At 35.5% G+C, this 18,131-nt stretch overlaps 1 protein-coding gene across 1 annotated transcript in view; it reads left to right on the forward strand.

The window, feature by feature from the left end:
- CFAP47 (cilia and flagella associated protein 47) overlaps positions 1 to 18,131 on the forward strand; it is a 328,185-nt gene that overhangs the window by 256,202 nt on the left and 53,852 nt on the right. Inside the window, exons 52-55 of the mRNA XM_037067787.1 lie at positions 222 to 329; positions 4,707 to 4,815; positions 8,388 to 8,492; positions 11,169 to 11,325. Of these exons, the coding sequence (XP_036923682.1) occupies positions 222 to 329; positions 4,707 to 4,815; positions 8,388 to 8,492; positions 11,169 to 11,325 (479 nt within the window). The remainder of the gene's footprint in view (positions 1 to 221; positions 330 to 4,706; positions 4,816 to 8,387; positions 8,493 to 11,168; positions 11,326 to 18,131) is intronic.

The raw sequence follows: 18,131 nt of genomic DNA on the forward strand, positions 1-18,131 counted from the left end.
TTTAACAGGTATTTATTAAACAAGTATTAATAACAGCACCATTTTTCTTGAATAATGAGGTGATTTTCTCACCAGAAAGAAAAATTTAGAACTGCATCTACAGTGAGAGTAGAATGTGTCATAATGCTGTTGTCAGATATCATAACTGGGATATTTTTTTCTGCCAAATGTATTATATACACTAAAACAGCTGATAAGTGTTTGTATATTCTCTCCACCAGCATCATTTTTCAGCCTGATAAGGCTCTAGAGTTCTGGTATTTACTGAAATTTACTGTCGAATTGCCAAAACCAACCGTAATGCCAGAAGTGCAGTGTGACCTTGGAAAGTAAGTTCTATTTTGTTCTAAGATAAAATTTATGAAAGAAAAAAAGTTTCTCTAAAACAGCAGTGTTATAATGTATTTAACATTTTAAAATAACGCCTGAATGTTTTTTCAATTGATTTTCTTTACCAGGGAAGGTTCGATATTTAAACTACTCTGTGGAACACTTACATGAAAGAAAAACAAGTTAGGACTTAATAAGAAGAAGCTTTTATGAGAAACGATTTTTGTAAGAGAGGGAAAGAGCTATGGAAATAGTTGGAGAGGGCTGTTGTGATGGGGGAATGCTCTGATTTCAGAAATATGCAGGCAGCTCGGAATCAAATAGAAAAGGCTTTTTTAATTTGTAGGGTAAAGGACAGACAAGCAGACAAAGCTAAGTGGAATCTTTGGTAGGGCTAAACAAGGAAGGGAAAATGACCGGTGGGAACTGATTAGAAAAGTATTTCTCTGGGCTAAAGCTGATTCCCAGGAAAAGCCTAGAAGGGCGGCATGTTCTACCTTTTTTGTGCTCGCTCAGGCTTGGAGATGGGCAGAGTTCAGGGGGCTGTTGGAAAGAGAGAAGGCTGCCTAAAGTTTGGCCAAGGCAAAGCAGAGGGTAAGCAATAGGCAACTGAGAAAACTTTGATCACTTGGTTAATACCATATTCCCTTGAGATATGGTCATGTATATTTAGGTGGTTGAGTTCTTATTACATGTCTGGCACCAAGTTTGGTCCTACTCCATAAGGATAACCAAGTCAAAATTTCTGCTAGTGGGCAAATCCCTGCCTTTTCATTAATTTCTCTCCCTTAGCACACCAAAAGAGTGCTGAATTCTTCTGATACCAGATCTTTAGCCAAAACATCACTGCAAGTAATTTGTTAAGGAAGTGATCCCAGTTAGAAAAAAAACAGTCAAAAAATGAGGGAAGCAGCATAAGAAAAGGGAAGAAGCTGATTGAGGGTGTGATTTCAGGTACAATCCCCGACTTTATCTGACCCTGCAGAAAGGTCTGGAGCATCTTACATGTCAGAGTTGGTCTTGTCTTAATGCAAAGTTGCTGAGCTTTTGAACTCTCATACTAGTACTAAATATATTAGTATATGAATATATATATAATTAATAAATGTAAGACAATTTCATGAAAACACTTGATTCAAACAGTTTTAAAATTATGTTTTTTTTCAATCCAACGGATGAGAGGTTGTGGGGATCAAGCAAAAAAGAAAAAGAGAGAAAGAATTCATGGACACAGACAACAGGGTGGTGATTGCAGGGGTAGGGGGATGAGTAGAGATGGAAGAGGGTATAGGAGGAATAAATGGTAATGGAAAATTATAATAAAAAATAATGTAAAAACTTTGCCCTGGCTGATGTAGCTCAATGGATTGAGTGTGGGCCTGTAAACCACATGATCGTGGTTTGATTCCCAGTCAGGTCACATGCCTGGGTTGCAGGCCAGTTCCCAGCAGGGGACCCACGAGAGGCAACCATACATTGATATTTTTCTCCTTCTCTCCTTCCCTTCCTCTCTAAAAAGATAAATAAATAAATAAATAAATAAAAAACCTTTTTAAAAAGCGCTAGCCCTGTCTTTCTTTTTAGCCTCTTGTTATTTTTGAATATAGTTTTTTAAAAACTTGATTTGTTTGAATCAAACTCATACAGTATACAATTAAAAGATATAATACTTACACATACTTGGTAGTAACTATGTTTTTAACCAGGCTTGTCTTGGATCCTATCCTCTTTGAAGTTTTCATGGTTTTTCACTGTACCTGGTTTCCTTAAAATTCTTCATATGTTGATGTGGTTCTATTTCCATACAGTTTTCCAGGTAGTTGGGGTCTCTTTCAGTGTGGAAACAAATGACTTAGAGTTTCTGAAAATCTTGAATTATGCCATTTCTCTATTTTCTTTCCTTTCTTCCAACATCTATGTTTTGAATTTAGAACTTGGGAGCTATTTTAATAATGTTCTTACCTTTTTTTTGCATTTCCCCTAACATTTCTATTTTTTTTTTACTTAACAGATTTACTCAGTTTTATATTTCAATGTTTTATTGAATTTTTATGTCAGCTATTAATATCCAAGATCTTTTTTTAAAAAATATTTTATTTATTTATCTTTAGAGGGGAAGGGGAGAGGAAGGAAACATCAATGTATGGTTGCTTCTCGTGCATCCCCTGCAGGGAACTGGCCCCTGTCGGACACTGGCCTGCAACCCAATCATGTGCCCTGACTGGGAATCGAACCGCGATCGTCTGGTTCGCAGGCCCGTGCTCAATCCACTGAGCTACACCAGCCAGGGCCCAAGATCATTTTTGTTTTTATTTTATTTGCATATTTCTTGTGTTTGTTTTTAAAAATACAATGTTCAGTTCTTACTCCATGTTTGTAATATTTTCTCTCCTATCTCTTAAGGTATGAATGCTCATTTTAAGAAGGCCTGGTCTGTGTCTTAATGTTTCTGTTCTTTTCTGTTAGAAATTTTCTCTGATGCTTGTATCACTCGTATTTACATGTAAGGCTCTAAATTAATAGTTGGGCCTTATTGGCCCATTTATGTTGCTCTGTGTGCTATTCTTCATTTGCTTTCTTCGATGTTGAAAAGTATTCCTTTTTACTGTTGATGAACCTTTTTTCCAGGTTTGGTATATTCTGAAAACTATTGTTTATAACATTGTATATGTTTTTGTTGCACAGTTGTGCTCATTTCTATTGTACACAACCTGGGACTATAATATTGTTTAAATGTAGTCGATAATGACAAAGAATTTGATATTGGTTGTACCTTTTTACACTCCTACCAGTCCTATAAGAATTGTATTTGCTTCACATCCTCCAAAACATGGGCACTGGAAGACTCATTTTAACTATTCTGGCATATGTGAAGTGACACCTCGATGTACTTTTAATTTACTTTTCCTCATAACTAATGAGGTTGACTCCGTTGTCATATGTTTCTAGACCATTTTGATAGTCTTTTTTATCCAGTTACAATTTACATTCAATGTTATTTTGTATTACTTTCAGGTGTATAGCATATGTAGCATATAGAACTACAGTGACTAGACAATACTGGTTTTCATAGTGTCTGGACCAATTTACATTCCCTTTGGCAGTGTGCCACTGTTCTCTGTTTTCCAAATTCTCACCAATACATATTTTACTTTAAAAAAAGTCATCCTAACAAATGTGGGATGATATCTCAGTGTGGTTTTGATTTGCATGGCTACAGGACGCCAATTCTGATGCTATATATCAAAAGGCACCAGAAATTATGGTGGAGTGAGAATTAGGAAGCCTCTTGACTATTCTTTGCTTTCACTATAAATACCAGCCACATTTGAGGGAGTAGGTTTATTCCTTCATCATCAGTTTGGATCTTCTTGATGTAATGGACAGAACTTGAAGTTATTTTGCTTTGTGGTTATTTCTAGACTATATTAACTTTTTTTTTTGCCTGGATGTAGCAGTTATAAAATAATTTGCAAACATCACTCCTAAAACTGAGATATGTTTTAGTACCCAATGCCTAACACCACTGATGTCAAAAATAGAGACTCAGGGACAATCTCATTTAGCAAAATGTCATTAGTTCATAGGATTCTTGTTTTGAAACTCATACAAGTCATTGCATTAGTTTCATAGGCTTGCCATAGCAAGTACCATAAACTGGGTGGCTCAAGACAACATAACTTTATTGTCTCACAGCTCTGGAGGCTAGAAGATTGAAATCAAGGTTTCAGCAGGACCATGCTTCTTCTGAGGCCAGTAATGGAGAGAATCTTTCCTTGCCTCTTCTCTCTTTCGGTGCTTGCATGCAGCCCTTGGTTTTCTTTGCCTTATGGATGCATCACACTAGCTCTCCATCTTCACGGCCATATGGCCATCTTCTCATGTGTCTTCATATCATCTGCATATGAGAACACCAGTCATACTGGAGTCAGGGACACCTGACTCCAGTATGACCTCATTTTAATGAATAACATCTGCAACAACCCTATTTCCAAATAAGGTCACATTCTGGGGTGTTGGGTGTTAGGACTTCAGTTAATCTCTTTTTTTAAAATATTTTATTTATTTATCTTTAGAGGGGAAGGGAAGGAGAGAGGAATAGAAACATCAATGTATGGTTGCTTCTCGTGCATCCCCTGCTGGGAACTGGCCCCTGCCAGGAACTGGCCTGCAACCCAGGCATGTGCCCTGACTGGGAATCGAACCTCGATAGTCTGGTTCACAGGCCCGTGCTCAGTCCACCGAGCTACACCAGCCAGGGCTTTCAGTTAATCTTTTTGTGGGGTGCAATTCAACCCATAATAGTCATCAAGTGTATAAGATTAACATTGAACCAAGTTTATGAACAAGTATACTAACTTTGTTTTTCCTCCTAGGTACATCATTCAGACCATATCTTTAATTAATCCTACACATGAAACCTTAAAATTGCAAGCAAAAAGCAATAATCCTTTTAATTTTCCCCTGGAACCTCACAAATCACCAGTAAGTATATTCAGAAAGTCAAGTATCCTCTTACTATGAGAGCATTTTCTGATTATGATTTTGAGAGACTGTAAAACATTAGCATTTCAATTATTAGTAAGATTTCAAATGTCTGAAATTTAAAAATGGAATTTTATAATTATATCTCCCACATTTAATTTATCCAAAAAAACAAATAGAATGTTCATATACATCTTTGACATTATATATGTTAGATTCATGTTCATTGTCACTGAATTATAAATACACTGCTTTATTTCTAACCATTTTAGTAATTACTTTTTGCAGTAGTTTCCCAGTAATGTGATTTTGGCTGATCAGTCATTCTATGTTTCCAGGGTCCCAACAGGCCAGTTCTTTTCCGCCCCATCATGAGTCCCTGCCCACCGCCCCTGCCCAACTTCTAGACAGTGCTGGCCATTCCTCCCCTTTCTCCTCCTCTCTCAGCCCCACTTTGTCATGCTGTAGTCCCTGGCAAAGACTAGAGGCTGTCAATGGGCCTCTATCACTTTTTTCCTCCCCCACTAACAAAATAAGATCTGAAGGTTCAGCGTCACAATCTATGTTTCCAAAGCATGTATCACATAAGTCATTGAATATCAAAACCATGCTTTCAGGTAAATTTCAAAATAACAATTGCAATAGATTATTCTCTTCAGAGGACCTCACAGTAAATCATGAAGCCCTACTCAGTAGATAGGTATTTAAATAAAGGGTTTTATCATTTGCCTTTAAAAGATTGCTAAAATATCTGCAATGTGATTTCTTTATATCTTACTACCGGCCTCTTGTCAATCACTCATTGCTAACTAATGATATCATAATGTGAAATTAATTATTAACTGTCATGTGTTAAATTAGATATTACTATTATATTGCATATATATATATCGTGTAATCTTTAAAAAGTTATGTTAAAATATACACGAATTACATAACACTAATTTTTCCATACATTAAAATGAAATGTTATATTCAGGATATAGTCTACAAATAAGTGACATTGTTCATAATCGTTTATATCACTACTTCTATAGAAGACTGTAAATTGTGGTCCAAGGGAAAACAAACACACTATATTGCAGATGCCAACCTATATTACATAATGAAGAATATGGACTCTGCTTTAATATTTCTAACTATGTTTTTTACTCCACTCATTTTTTTATACATTCATCAAATATTAAGTATGAAATAAGGTATTAACTTAAATATTATGAAATGACTCAAAAATAAATTTATACATTACTAAATACAGTATTATACACTGTACAGCAAATTAGGAAAACTCATTAATGTTAATGATAGTAAATGGAAAGAATATCCGATATGTATATATAACTTTATTTATGGTTTTGGTGCATATTACTCATGTTTACACAGTAAAGATTTTAAAATATTGATTAATACCCATAAATGCTTCAATGAAGAAGCACAGATTGATTAGCAAGGCAAAGAATGATATAAAAACCTTGCTTCCCTCCAGTGGTATATTACAAAGAATTTTTAAAAGATACAGAAAATGAAAGAATAATACAGTGCACAAATTTCTACTTTGTTTCTTATATTAATGGTTTGCCACATTTCTCTTTTTTATCTGTTACATTTTTTTTCTTTACTCATTCAGGAGTTTTTGAATTTGAATTTTATTTTTTCAATTATAGTTTACTTTCAGTATGTATTAATTTCAGGTGTATATCATAGTGATTAGACAGTTGTATACCTTACATACTGTTCCTCCTGATATATTCAGTAACCACCTGTCACCATACATAGTTATTGCAATATTATTGATTATATTCCCTATGCTGTACTTTGTTCATGTCTTTTTTGTAACTGCCAATTTGTACATCTTAATCCTTTCACTGTTCAGTTTGAAGGTAAGTTATATAATGTCTTTTCAACACAAAATACTTCAGTTTATATCTCTTAAGTCTGTAATAATCTCCAACATCATCTAGTATCCTGTTCAAATTTCAGTTTTCTGACCTGCCACAACTCTTCCCCTCTTCAACTAGGATCCAGTGTAAGCTCACACATTGGAATTGGTTATTGTCATGGCACTTGTAATGAAATGTTTTTAAGTTTCAAAAAGGTCCTAGGTTTAATATATTATATGTGTGTGTATATATATACATACATATAGATACACATGTATATATGATATCTCATTATACTAAACCAGTAGGTTTACTTCTGTTAAATTCCAACCAATGGTGTTTATTGTTTTTTCCTTGAGAACATGAGGAATGCATTTTCCAATAAATTTTAGGTGGAAATAAAGGAATTTCATTGAATGTTTTCCTCATTGTATGCACTACCTCAATGCTCACCACATGTCTCTGACATATATTTACAGGAGGAATTTGAAGGCAGAAAGGCTAAAATAACTTAAGCCACATGTTTAGCAAGTGGTACTACTAGAATTAAAATCAAATTTAATGAAGTGTTACATGTGTTTCCAATGAAATAGATTGCTTACTTCATATATATGTATATCCTTCCTATATAGAGAGAGGAACTTTTTTCATGTTTGCTAAATATAAAGAATATATGAAATACAACTTTTTCCCCTAAGGTTGATATTGAAATGAATTTATATTCCTTAAATGTGCATTAACTAATAACCTCAAGTTATCAAAATGTTCAAGGTATCAGAGAACTGTTGGAGATAAAAATATTTGCTGTAGATAAAGCACACATACATAATATGGATGTAACACAGTTCTAAATATACAATTAAGTCTGTGTTTGTATTTTCTTGTCATCCAAGTTTATTTAGAAATAACTGCTATATTTAACAAGGATTGAATGGCACCGCTAAATTGCAATTTTACTTTTTCAAAAGTTATCTGGAAAAATTAACTCATGAAAAAATAGTTGATGTAGTTTTTAGATATGTACCACTCATTCTATTATTTTGTACGTGTTGATAGTAAATATTTTATTATTCACAGTGTAGCATTTTCATTACATAGTATCCTCAAGTCCTCAATATATTGTGATAAAGTTGCTGGCTCATAATCGCTAAAGAAGTAACAAATTAATACTGTTCAGAATCAAGTTATTCTAGGAAGTCACACCTTGAGTGCGTATGGGATAGGACAAGGAGGAAAACTTCATGTCACACTAAAGAAGCGTGACTTACATCTACGCCTAGAATCGCTTCATTTCTTTTGACATCACCCAGGCTACACATTAGGTTCTCAGTGTTTGCCTTTATCTTATAATGGACAATAATTTGTAGGTTCTTAAATAAAATGCAGATCTCTATTTGGGAGGTTGGAACTCAGATTAAAAAGTTAATTTTGATCTCCTTATTTAGAGTGACTACATGAGGTCATTGGGGAGAAGACGTGGCATGAGCAATACTAAACACCGTGGATCACCAGCTGTTTTACTGATATTCATCAAGCAGGCATAGCAGGCATACTGAGATTGGAGAAGTGTACAAGGCAACACATTAATCACACAAACATCAACCCAGCATTTACGTAGAACACAAAGGCGCTGACTCACGCCAAAGTATTGATTGTTTTGTTTCTCTTTTTCTTCTTTGTAAATTCACACAGCTGATCATACCGCCTCATGGCACCGGAGAGTTACCTGTCCGCTATCGTCCTTCTGTTCTTGGCAGAACTGGTCAGCAAGCTTCTATTATCTTCAGCTGCGCTCAGGTATGGTTCAGTATTCTTAGGCCAAGTCAAGTTAAATTTTAGGCCAAACTTAGGCCTAAAAGTTAAAGTTGAAACTTAGGGCCAAGTTAGTTAAATTTTAAAGTCAAAAATAAGTAAATATTATTCATCCAGTTGACATTTTTGCAAGCAGAACAAGCTTATTGTAAATTATTCATTAAACTTTTGGAAATTTAGTATGCAGTGTGCATGTATGGGCATCAAAAAAGGCATTTTTAAATCTTTAGATTGCTTGAATGAAGGAAAATATACACCCAGATTTTAAAACGTATGAATTTTAATGTTAAATGCCAAATCGCTGGCATGTATGTTAATTTTCTGAGTTGGGTTTCATGACTCAAATTTTTGTGAACTTAAATACAAATTGCAGAACATGTAATCTTGCAACTATGTTACTTTTTCACTCTTTCATCTGTGCAGCATTCTTGAATAATAATAATTTTTAAAAACAACAATGGTTAATCATTTTTAAGCATCTCTAATCTTGCTGCATGACATTATCACCACAGTTCCAAGGTAAGAGAATTATCAAGTGCATTTTACAGATCAGGAAACTAAGACACAGAAAAGAAGATCAGGTCATTAGTAAGAGGTTGAACACAGACCTGAACCCAGGACATCTGGCTTCAACCTATTTTCATGACTATTTTTACAGCTACCTACAGATTGCCAATTGATGATAGCTCTCTTACTACCAATGGAAATTTTATAGATCTTTTTACTTTATCATTATTTTGTCATTCTTCGAGTGCTGCTAGGGAGGAAAGTAAGTGGAGATAGGAACTTTAAATCCCAAGGGCACCAAGAAGCCTGCCATCTGAGAAACAGTGGAATCATATAATATAGGGGTCCCAATGTCAGTGCAAGACTTATTGGTGACTGAGGTGTCCTCTTTTCTAAGGTGTCCTCTTTTCCTCTTTTCCGAGGAAAATTTGGTTGATTCTTAGCCAGCTCTAATGCCCCTGAGCTCTGCTCCACATGCAGGCCAGTTGGACTGTCTTTTACCTCCACTCGTTTTATCTTTCAGAAACAGTGGAATTGGATCTTTAAAGGTGTTTTGTTTTGTTTTGTCTTTCACTGTTGTCTCCTTTCAAAGAAGTTTGAGAAAAAGATAGGCTAAAAAATCTTATTTTTGTAAAGTCACAGAGGCAGAGGTGAGCTGTAGAGGAACTGGGCTCAGGAAACAAGTTAGAGGCAAAAGGGCCCTTGGAGCTTAGGACAGAGAGAGGTAGTTGCTTGGCAACTACAAGGAAGATTTGCCTGGGGGAAGGGGCTGGGGATAGGCACAGGCAGGCTCCACTGAGAGAGCGGCCGCTTATTTTGTAATGCACAATTTTTGAGACACTTTGAAATTTCTCTCTCGGAACCCAAGAGGATGATTTAAGCAATGCCAAGGCAAGTGTTGTTTACTAGTGCCCCGTAATGGTAGGATGGATGTGATTTAACTTAGAAGCACTAGTATTCCAGGACATTTTGGCAAAAACCTGAAAGCATGACCTTCTTTTTTTTTGTACTTTGGCTCATTCCCAATGGTTCAAAGTAACCTTATTTCTTTCATCCAGGATTAATTTAATTGAGTAGCCAAAATGTAAGTAATTTACATAACACAGTTCTTAATTTAATTGAACCCAGTCAGCCAATTACATGTAATTAAATTAGGACATCTTAAGTGAAAATATTGTGAACTAACATTATTCAAGTAGAATCTCTAACTAAAAGTGATATAGTTATTTGAAGATAATATGCAGATACACTTGCCCTTATTTCTCCCTACTCAGAGGCAGCATCCTATGTACTTCCTCTCACCACCCATTGTGCTTTGAAACAATCTTAAAGCAAGGTTCCCTCCTCTTACTGGATTTTGGGCTTGGAAACATCTGTGTAGTTTGAGAGATTATAAACTAGGCTGTTGCATTTATTGGTTTTTATTTAATGACCTCTTTATTTATTTACAACATTAGTAAACTATTCAGTGTGCAACTGAGTCGCAGTCTGTTGTGCTCTTGGGGGACTTCTATTCTAAATGAATACAAAGGGAACATTTGAAACAGAACTTTGCAGGCTTATGAAGCAGATATGAACAATGGCCACATTCAATCTCTTTCACTTGCTTTTTGAGCCATGATTTCCTATTATGGGATAACAGAATCTATAGTGTCCTAGATAAATAATATAAATAACAGTTGTACACACTGCCCTTTAATGGAATGTCATTCTGTGCCTCACCCTCTTTGTCTTTATGTGATAGTGATAACTATATGAATTTCACGTGAAATTCACCCTAGGATTTTGGAAACTTCATGAAGTTTATAGTATCCAGTTTGTTAGACAAGTTGACTTTTAAAAAAATCCTTGAGCAAAAATGCCAGGTTTCTATTAAGATAGCTCTTTAATACTGCTATAAATAACTGTATATGCATTGACATATGTTGACTATTTGAATATTGCTCTTGTGCCCTCCTTTTTATCAGTATAAAAACACATGGATTGTCTTTTTTTTTCAATAAAATCAAAAGAAATGTTGAAAAGAAAGAAAAATAAAACAGGGCATGTTAAATATTAACAACCAGACTTTTTTTATCTGCCAAAATTTTTAAGTGTTGTGAATAAATGTATATAATTGTGACATACGTGTTATGAATGTTTATCTTTAAACAGTTTGAAGAATGGAAGTTCCTCCTTTCTGGAGTAGGACTGTTTCCCCAGCCACTTGAAATAGAAACAATGACCACGTTCCTTAATGAAGTAGCAGCCACTGCTATAACTTTCGAAAATCCCACCAAGGAAAATGTTTTTGTCGATGCCCTACTAACAAGTAAGTTGTATTTCTTATACTTTACCTATGTTATTTTTAAATTATTAATCAAATGTATTTTATCATAGACTCAATGCATTAGGGAGGTGGTGGTCATGTCAGAGATCCATTAGCTCAACAGCATCATTTTATAAAAGAAAAAATATAAAGTGTGGAAGATGAGTTATCTTGGCTGAAATCACAGCATGTACATGGTAGAGCCAGAATCAAAAATTAGAAATCTGTGTAACAAGTTGAGTTCTTCTAATTTTATCTATAAAGCCAAAACTGTAAATTAGTAGATTCGTAAGATTCTAATAATAATTATTCAAATATGCCAATGCTTATTCCTTAAAAGTTCATAGAAGTTCTGGTGTTCTCATGGTGTTTCCTTTTCTCATTTTCTTTATAAATAGCATATTTGGATTGGGATTAAATGTTGGCTATAATCAAGCCTATTCTTTTTTTCCTGTCATATTGAAGATGCATGTTTTGCAATTCAATGATTTGGAATTTTGGGTCACTTTTTATTAAATGGTAAATAATATGGGTCGGAAATAGAAATCAATTCATTATGAATTTTGTCAAACACATTTTAAATTAGTAGTATTAGACACTACTAATTTTATCTTTTCAACTATATTAGTACTAAAACTACTACTGCTATGATCTGTTTTATATAGTTTAAACGTTGGGATAAAAGGAACATATATGTTAAGGTTTTTGATGTAAATAAGCAACTTATTCTCCAGAATGGTTATACTATTGCAATTCATGTGGCTATCTGGAGTATGTTACAGACATTACATATTTTTTCTGAGCCTTATAAGCCCTGACTGAGAGCATTCTCCTTAACCTCCATCAATCCAATTGGAGAAAAATAGTATGTTATCAACATTGCAAATTTATTATTTTTTGTTTAACACTGAAGCTGAACACTGCCATTTATCTATTGGAGTTTTCCTCTTTCCTGATCACCTCTTCATGCTCTTGGTATGAAATCAGAAGAATTAAGTACATAAAATTCCCTTATGACTACTTTGGCTATAATGAGGAGAGGCATGCCAATATTTACTGAAAGGTGATTGCTTGCTCAAGGAAGTCAGCATTTTAATATGGAATAGACTGGAGCATGTGTATCAGCAGGAGGAAGAAGTCAGAACTGAACAGCAATGGGAGCTATAAAGGAGGGAGGGTTTAACTGAGGGGCTTTGGCTCTGGGAGGACAGGGATCAGAGTAGAGGTAGAAGGAAGAGCGATGGACAGGAGGGGCAGGATAACCCAAATGGGAATGTAGACCAATTGCTAGGGAGTAGAGGGGCTGGGCAATTAAGAGCAGTTTCATTTAGATGTTCATCTGCTGAGAAAAGGAGATACAGCAGGAGATTTGAAGGGTGGCACAGTGGTTTGAAACAACTGCTAGAAGGGAAGGAAGACACAGCAGAGAAAATCCAAATATAACTATTGTGTTTTGCTGGGATTGCAAACCATACATTTATATAAGTACCCTCAGAAAGTGTGGTTCTGAACTGTCTACCATCGTAGGGTTCAGAATTACTGGTGCGGGAGCACACAAGGCTGATGGATGGATTGCATCAGGGAATGAAATTTTCAAGGTCAGTGCAGCCAAATCGTAACTATGAGAGTATTATAAAAACATACTGGATCAAGATTTTAAACATTAAAGATAAATTGTGAAATAAATTGTGGCTCAATTCTCTTTAGTTGGTCCAAACTTCTTGCTGTTAACAGGAAAAGCAGTTGCTATTCTTTTACTATTACTATTATATCATAATTATAAGAATTATTAATATTATGATATTACTCTTATATTGTATTATAATATCTCTGTTACTATTCCTTTGCAGTTTAAAACCATCTTTTTAAAGAAAACTCACTCTCTTGGGTAAATGCTCACACTCTCAGGTTCTTCCCCTTCTTCCTTCCTTGAGGAGACCAGGGGCAAAGGAAGATACTGACCTCATCCTTCTCTCTTTCACTTTTCTCTCTTTCCTGTGTGAACAGTTTCATCCTTTCCTTTTCTTGGTGATGAAGTCTCTTTCTAGCCACCAGCTGCATGTCTTCTTGTACTCATGTCCCTTGGCAACTAGGCCTTATCATTTGGCCTGAATTGCTGTAGGACCATCGGGAAACAGGACTGACAAGAATAAAAATATGTAACATGTATGCCAAATATACTCATTTAAAAGGTAGTAGATTAATGCCTTCTCTTTTAAATATTTGTAAATGTCTTAAAATTATTTCTTGATAGGGGCAATCCCTTTGTATGTTTCAAAAGAAGACTTCAATGTTCCTGTGGGTGCTGCAGAATTCACTGAATCCCCTTAGGGAAGTCAATGGCAAGACTCATGGTATAGCATCAACATGGTAGTTGCTGAGTCTGAGAGATCTCACAGTATTTCACATCCTGCATTCTTCATTTCTCTTCAAATAGATAGACAGATAGACTGACAGAAAGCTACAGATGGATCTTTCAAAATGCACTATTTTTTCCCAAGAAGACAGCATTTTTAGAGTTGCAAACATATGATCAAATTTTTATATTGCCTTATTCTCCAAAATCTTTTCTTCTGCCAGTATCTTGGCCCTTCCACTTTAATCACTTCTCTCAGAAATAGTGTCCTGCCCTTTCAAAGAATATTTTAATTCTGTTTACTTAAATTCTGTTCAATTCTTTAATTCTGTTGTGTGTTATCGTTGTGTAAAGTTCTTTTGGTATGCAAAGCAGGGTGTTGAAAAGACTATATTTCAGGGGTCCATTCATATCTTAGTCCATGCCAACTTCCAAAGGTGAACGAGATAAGGTGGCCAGAGAGGAGATGGCCTCGCACTAGGAGACTGGTGGAACTGTCGCAAAGCAGACCATGAACGAGTCCCAAGAGGAACAGATTGCTGCAGAAAAGCTCACAAATAGCCTAAGAAACCAGGATTCGTTTTGCACCCAACATGTACCACACTTGCGCTCCGTAAACATGACAGTACCCAAACCTGTAAAAAAATCTTGGAGGCTTTCCAGATGTGGAGCCTGAGGCTTAGCAATTTCCCAAAGCTGTATAGGGTAAGACAAAAGTAGGTTTCCAGCATGAGTACACAAAATACAGAGTTTATTCTTGTGCAGTTATTTATTAAGTATTGTATTAGTTTCTATGCAAACAACTGGAAACCTACTTTTGCCCTACCCTGTATAATGAATGAGTGATGGAACAGAGCCTTGGACTCATCATGGCTGTCTTCTCCAGGACCGTCTAACTGTCGTTCTGAGAAGTCCACACATACTTAAGATTTCCCATCTGGGTCTCCTTGTTCTGCCTGGACACATGCCCTTACTCACTGAACGGTATCCTTGAATTCATTTCCACCACCCTCTCTCATCAGTAATGATGCCCTCCAACCCAGCTCTCGGCTCTCAAGTTTCCACCCTGCTTAGCCAGAAATAAAGGTGGAAAAAGGGAAGGTGGTCATGAATGGGAAGCAAAGATCTGAGTTAAAACATTAGAAACAAGGGCCTGCTGTGTGTGCACATTAAGATTTGAAGACGCATCTCCATTATATGTATGTGTGTACTCTTGCTTGTATAACCATACTCAAAACCTGTCAATTTGTGTGCTTGTCCATGGCAGTGGTTACATTAACTCACAGCTTTATTCCTACCACAGTGAGCATTTCAGTGCTGACATATGTGTTGACAAAGCAGGAATTGAATATTAAGTCACTGATTATGTAATGAGCATCTGTTTTGTGCTCAAAACTGTCACATGCACATCTCAAACTACCTTACATTTGTAATATATGTGTGTGTAAATATATATATATATGTATATATACATATATATATATACATACATACACATCATATTTTGAATTTTATGTAGTATTCTATGTGTGAATATCACTATGGATTATATACCTAAAAGTTGCATAAATGAATGAAGTAATAATTATGCATGCAAAGTAGCTGTTTTGATTACATTTCTACTAAAGTAGCTATAGTCTTGAAATTATTCAATTTTTACTTAATCCAAATTTAAATATGATATTAGTGATTCGATCCAAATGTTTAAATATAAGTGGATTCTTTTCCAGACATCACTAGTTTTTTGAAAAAATTTATTAGGATGGCATTGATTAATAAGACTATATGGATTTCAAGTGTACAATTCTACTAATATATCATGTGTATATTGCATTGTGTAGTCTTACTGAAGAGCAAAACAAAATAACAGTAAAAATGAAGGTGTTTACACCAATCAGCACAGTATATTAGTTTTACAAATATCGACTTTCATTTTGTAGGTTGAGAAATGTAAATAAAGTACTGTGTTGAGTTATTGTTCACTCAGTTAATTATGACCGTGGTGTTCACTAGCAGTAAAATGACAAAGCACATGATATAAGTTACACAGGGTTATATGCCCTGTAGGGTTATAAGTTAATCATACCTACAGGGCATAGAGAGGCACCACTTAGTGCATTTGATTTTACATGTTAGAACTAGCTTATGAAAGTCTTATCTCTGGAAGTCCTCTGAATCTTGAGTAGAGTACCTCCAGAGTTGAATAAATATTGATGTTAAATATGTAGTGATCATCATATTTTTTTAAAGTTTTTAAAAAGATTTTGTTTATTTACTTTTAGAAAGGGACAAGGAGGGAGAAAGAGAGGGAGAGAAACATCAGTGTGTGGTTGCCTCTTGTGCACACCCTACTGGGGTCCTGGCCTGCAACCCAGGCATGTACCCTGACTGGGAATCAAACCAGTGGCCCTTTGGTTCAGAGACCCGCACTCAGTCCATTGAGCCACAACAGCCAGGGTGATCATTGTATATTGCCATTCAGGGTGCACATAACTTTATACATAGGAAGAGAGATAAATAGGTCTAAGAAAAAGTCCAAGACTCTCAAAATCTCTCCCAAATTCACACAATCAACTATTTCAATATTTGAATTAATAAACAAACAGTGTCGGGACATTTGAGATTGGTAGGTAGGGAAGTTTGAGTATCAAATATATAACAATCTCTTTACGCCTTAATTCTTCTGTTTTTCCAGTCCAGGATCCAATCAGGGATTTCCAACCAAATCCAACTGTGTTTGGTTATCAGATCTCTTAAATCTTATTTAATCTAAAGGTCCCATCCTACCTTGTTCTGTCTCTTATAATATTGGCATTTTTAAGAGTCCAGGCCAGTTGTCTTCCAGAATATTGCATATTGGGGATTTTCTTGGTTGTTTCTTCATTATTCAATTCAAACTCAACATTTTGGTGAGAATATCACATAAGAGATATTGTGTACTTATCATTGCAACACATCAGGAGGCGCCAAATGTCAGTCCCATTATTAGGGATACTGAGTGTAATCACTTGGTTATGGCCTTGTCTGCCAGACTGTTATATTGTAAAGGCAATCTTTTCCCCATGTAACTAACAATAAATTATTTTTTTTGGGGGGGGTGCTGATTTGAGATGGTGTGAATAACCTTCTCCCTTATAACCATTCCTTGATGGTTTTAGTCTCCTTTCAGTTTTTCTCTAAGTATCAATTAGGTCTATTATCCTCACTGATTTTATATATATGTATGTGTGTGTAAATATATACATATATTTACATATATTTGAACATACATATATGTATATATGTATATGATTACATATATATGACATGTGCGACCTTTTTTCTCCCCTTCCCTCAACTTTCTTTTAGTATGAATATTGACTCACATATCTTTTTTTAATCTTTTACATCTCAGCTTTTCTTCTTTGCAAATACCCATCACACTATCACCTTTGACTGTAGAACATTCAATGTATAAAATGTGTGGGGATCTAACCTAAGAAGGCACAAGCTTTGTGACCTTGGGCTTCTTTTGGGGGACTTCTCTAACTGCTAACACACTGGAGGATGTACAAGGTCATCTCTACTATTGCCTCTACCTAGGAATTGTACAAGTATTTGATCAGTGAACGAGTATTGTCTGATGGTCCACTCTTTATTCAGGGAAGACCACTTGCTCTCTTGATTTAGAAGTGTCACTATCATCCTGGCCTGCTAGCTAAGTTGGTTATAGAGTATTATTCTTATATGACAAGGTTGCAGGTTCGATCCGCTGGTCAGCAAAAGCACATACAAAAATCAACCAATGTATATGTAAATAAGTGGAGCAACAAATAGGCGTTTCTCTGTCTCTCTCTCTCTACCCCCCTTCCTCCCTCTCTCCCTCCCTCCCTCTCTCTCTAAAAATCAATTAAAAAGTATGATTATCACTATATTTCTGGGTAATGTATGTTCTTCAGTTTGGAAAAACAAAACAAAATATTAACAGAAATGACTAGCACTCATCTCTTTCTTCTGTGGATTTCTCTGTCTCTGGATCTAGTAGGACCTTAGGGCTTTTTGTAAAAGCAATTTAAAAGAACTAGAGCTAAGATTTGTACAAATCCAAAGCTCTTACCTCCACAGAAAAGAATAATGTCTCATTCCTTTTCCTTTTTACTGTTGCATTGAGGACAATTGCACTCATTTGCTGAGGTTTTTGACTTACAGCCAATTTGTATTGGCTTGGAGAAGGATATTTAAAAAGCAGTGTCAGGGCAGACTGGCCACAAACAGCTCAGGACTCTCCCTCTCTTCCCTTTGTCTTTCTGTTATTCATTCCCTGTGGTCAAAGGAATGCAATCTGTACGATTTGTGTTATTTTAATTCATTGAGGTTTGTTTTCTGACCCAAGATATGGTCTGTCTTGCTCAGTGCCCCATAGGAGCTTGAAACAGATATGTATCATGCTTTTTCATATTCTGCTACATATACT

This window comes from Sturnira hondurensis, unplaced genomic scaffold, assembly GCF_014824575.4.
Source record: "Sturnira hondurensis isolate 20B ecotype Veracruz unplaced genomic scaffold, ASM1482457v3 Scaffold0017416, whole genome shotgun sequence".
Taxonomy (NCBI): domain Eukaryota; kingdom Metazoa; phylum Chordata; class Mammalia; order Chiroptera; family Phyllostomidae; genus Sturnira; species Sturnira hondurensis.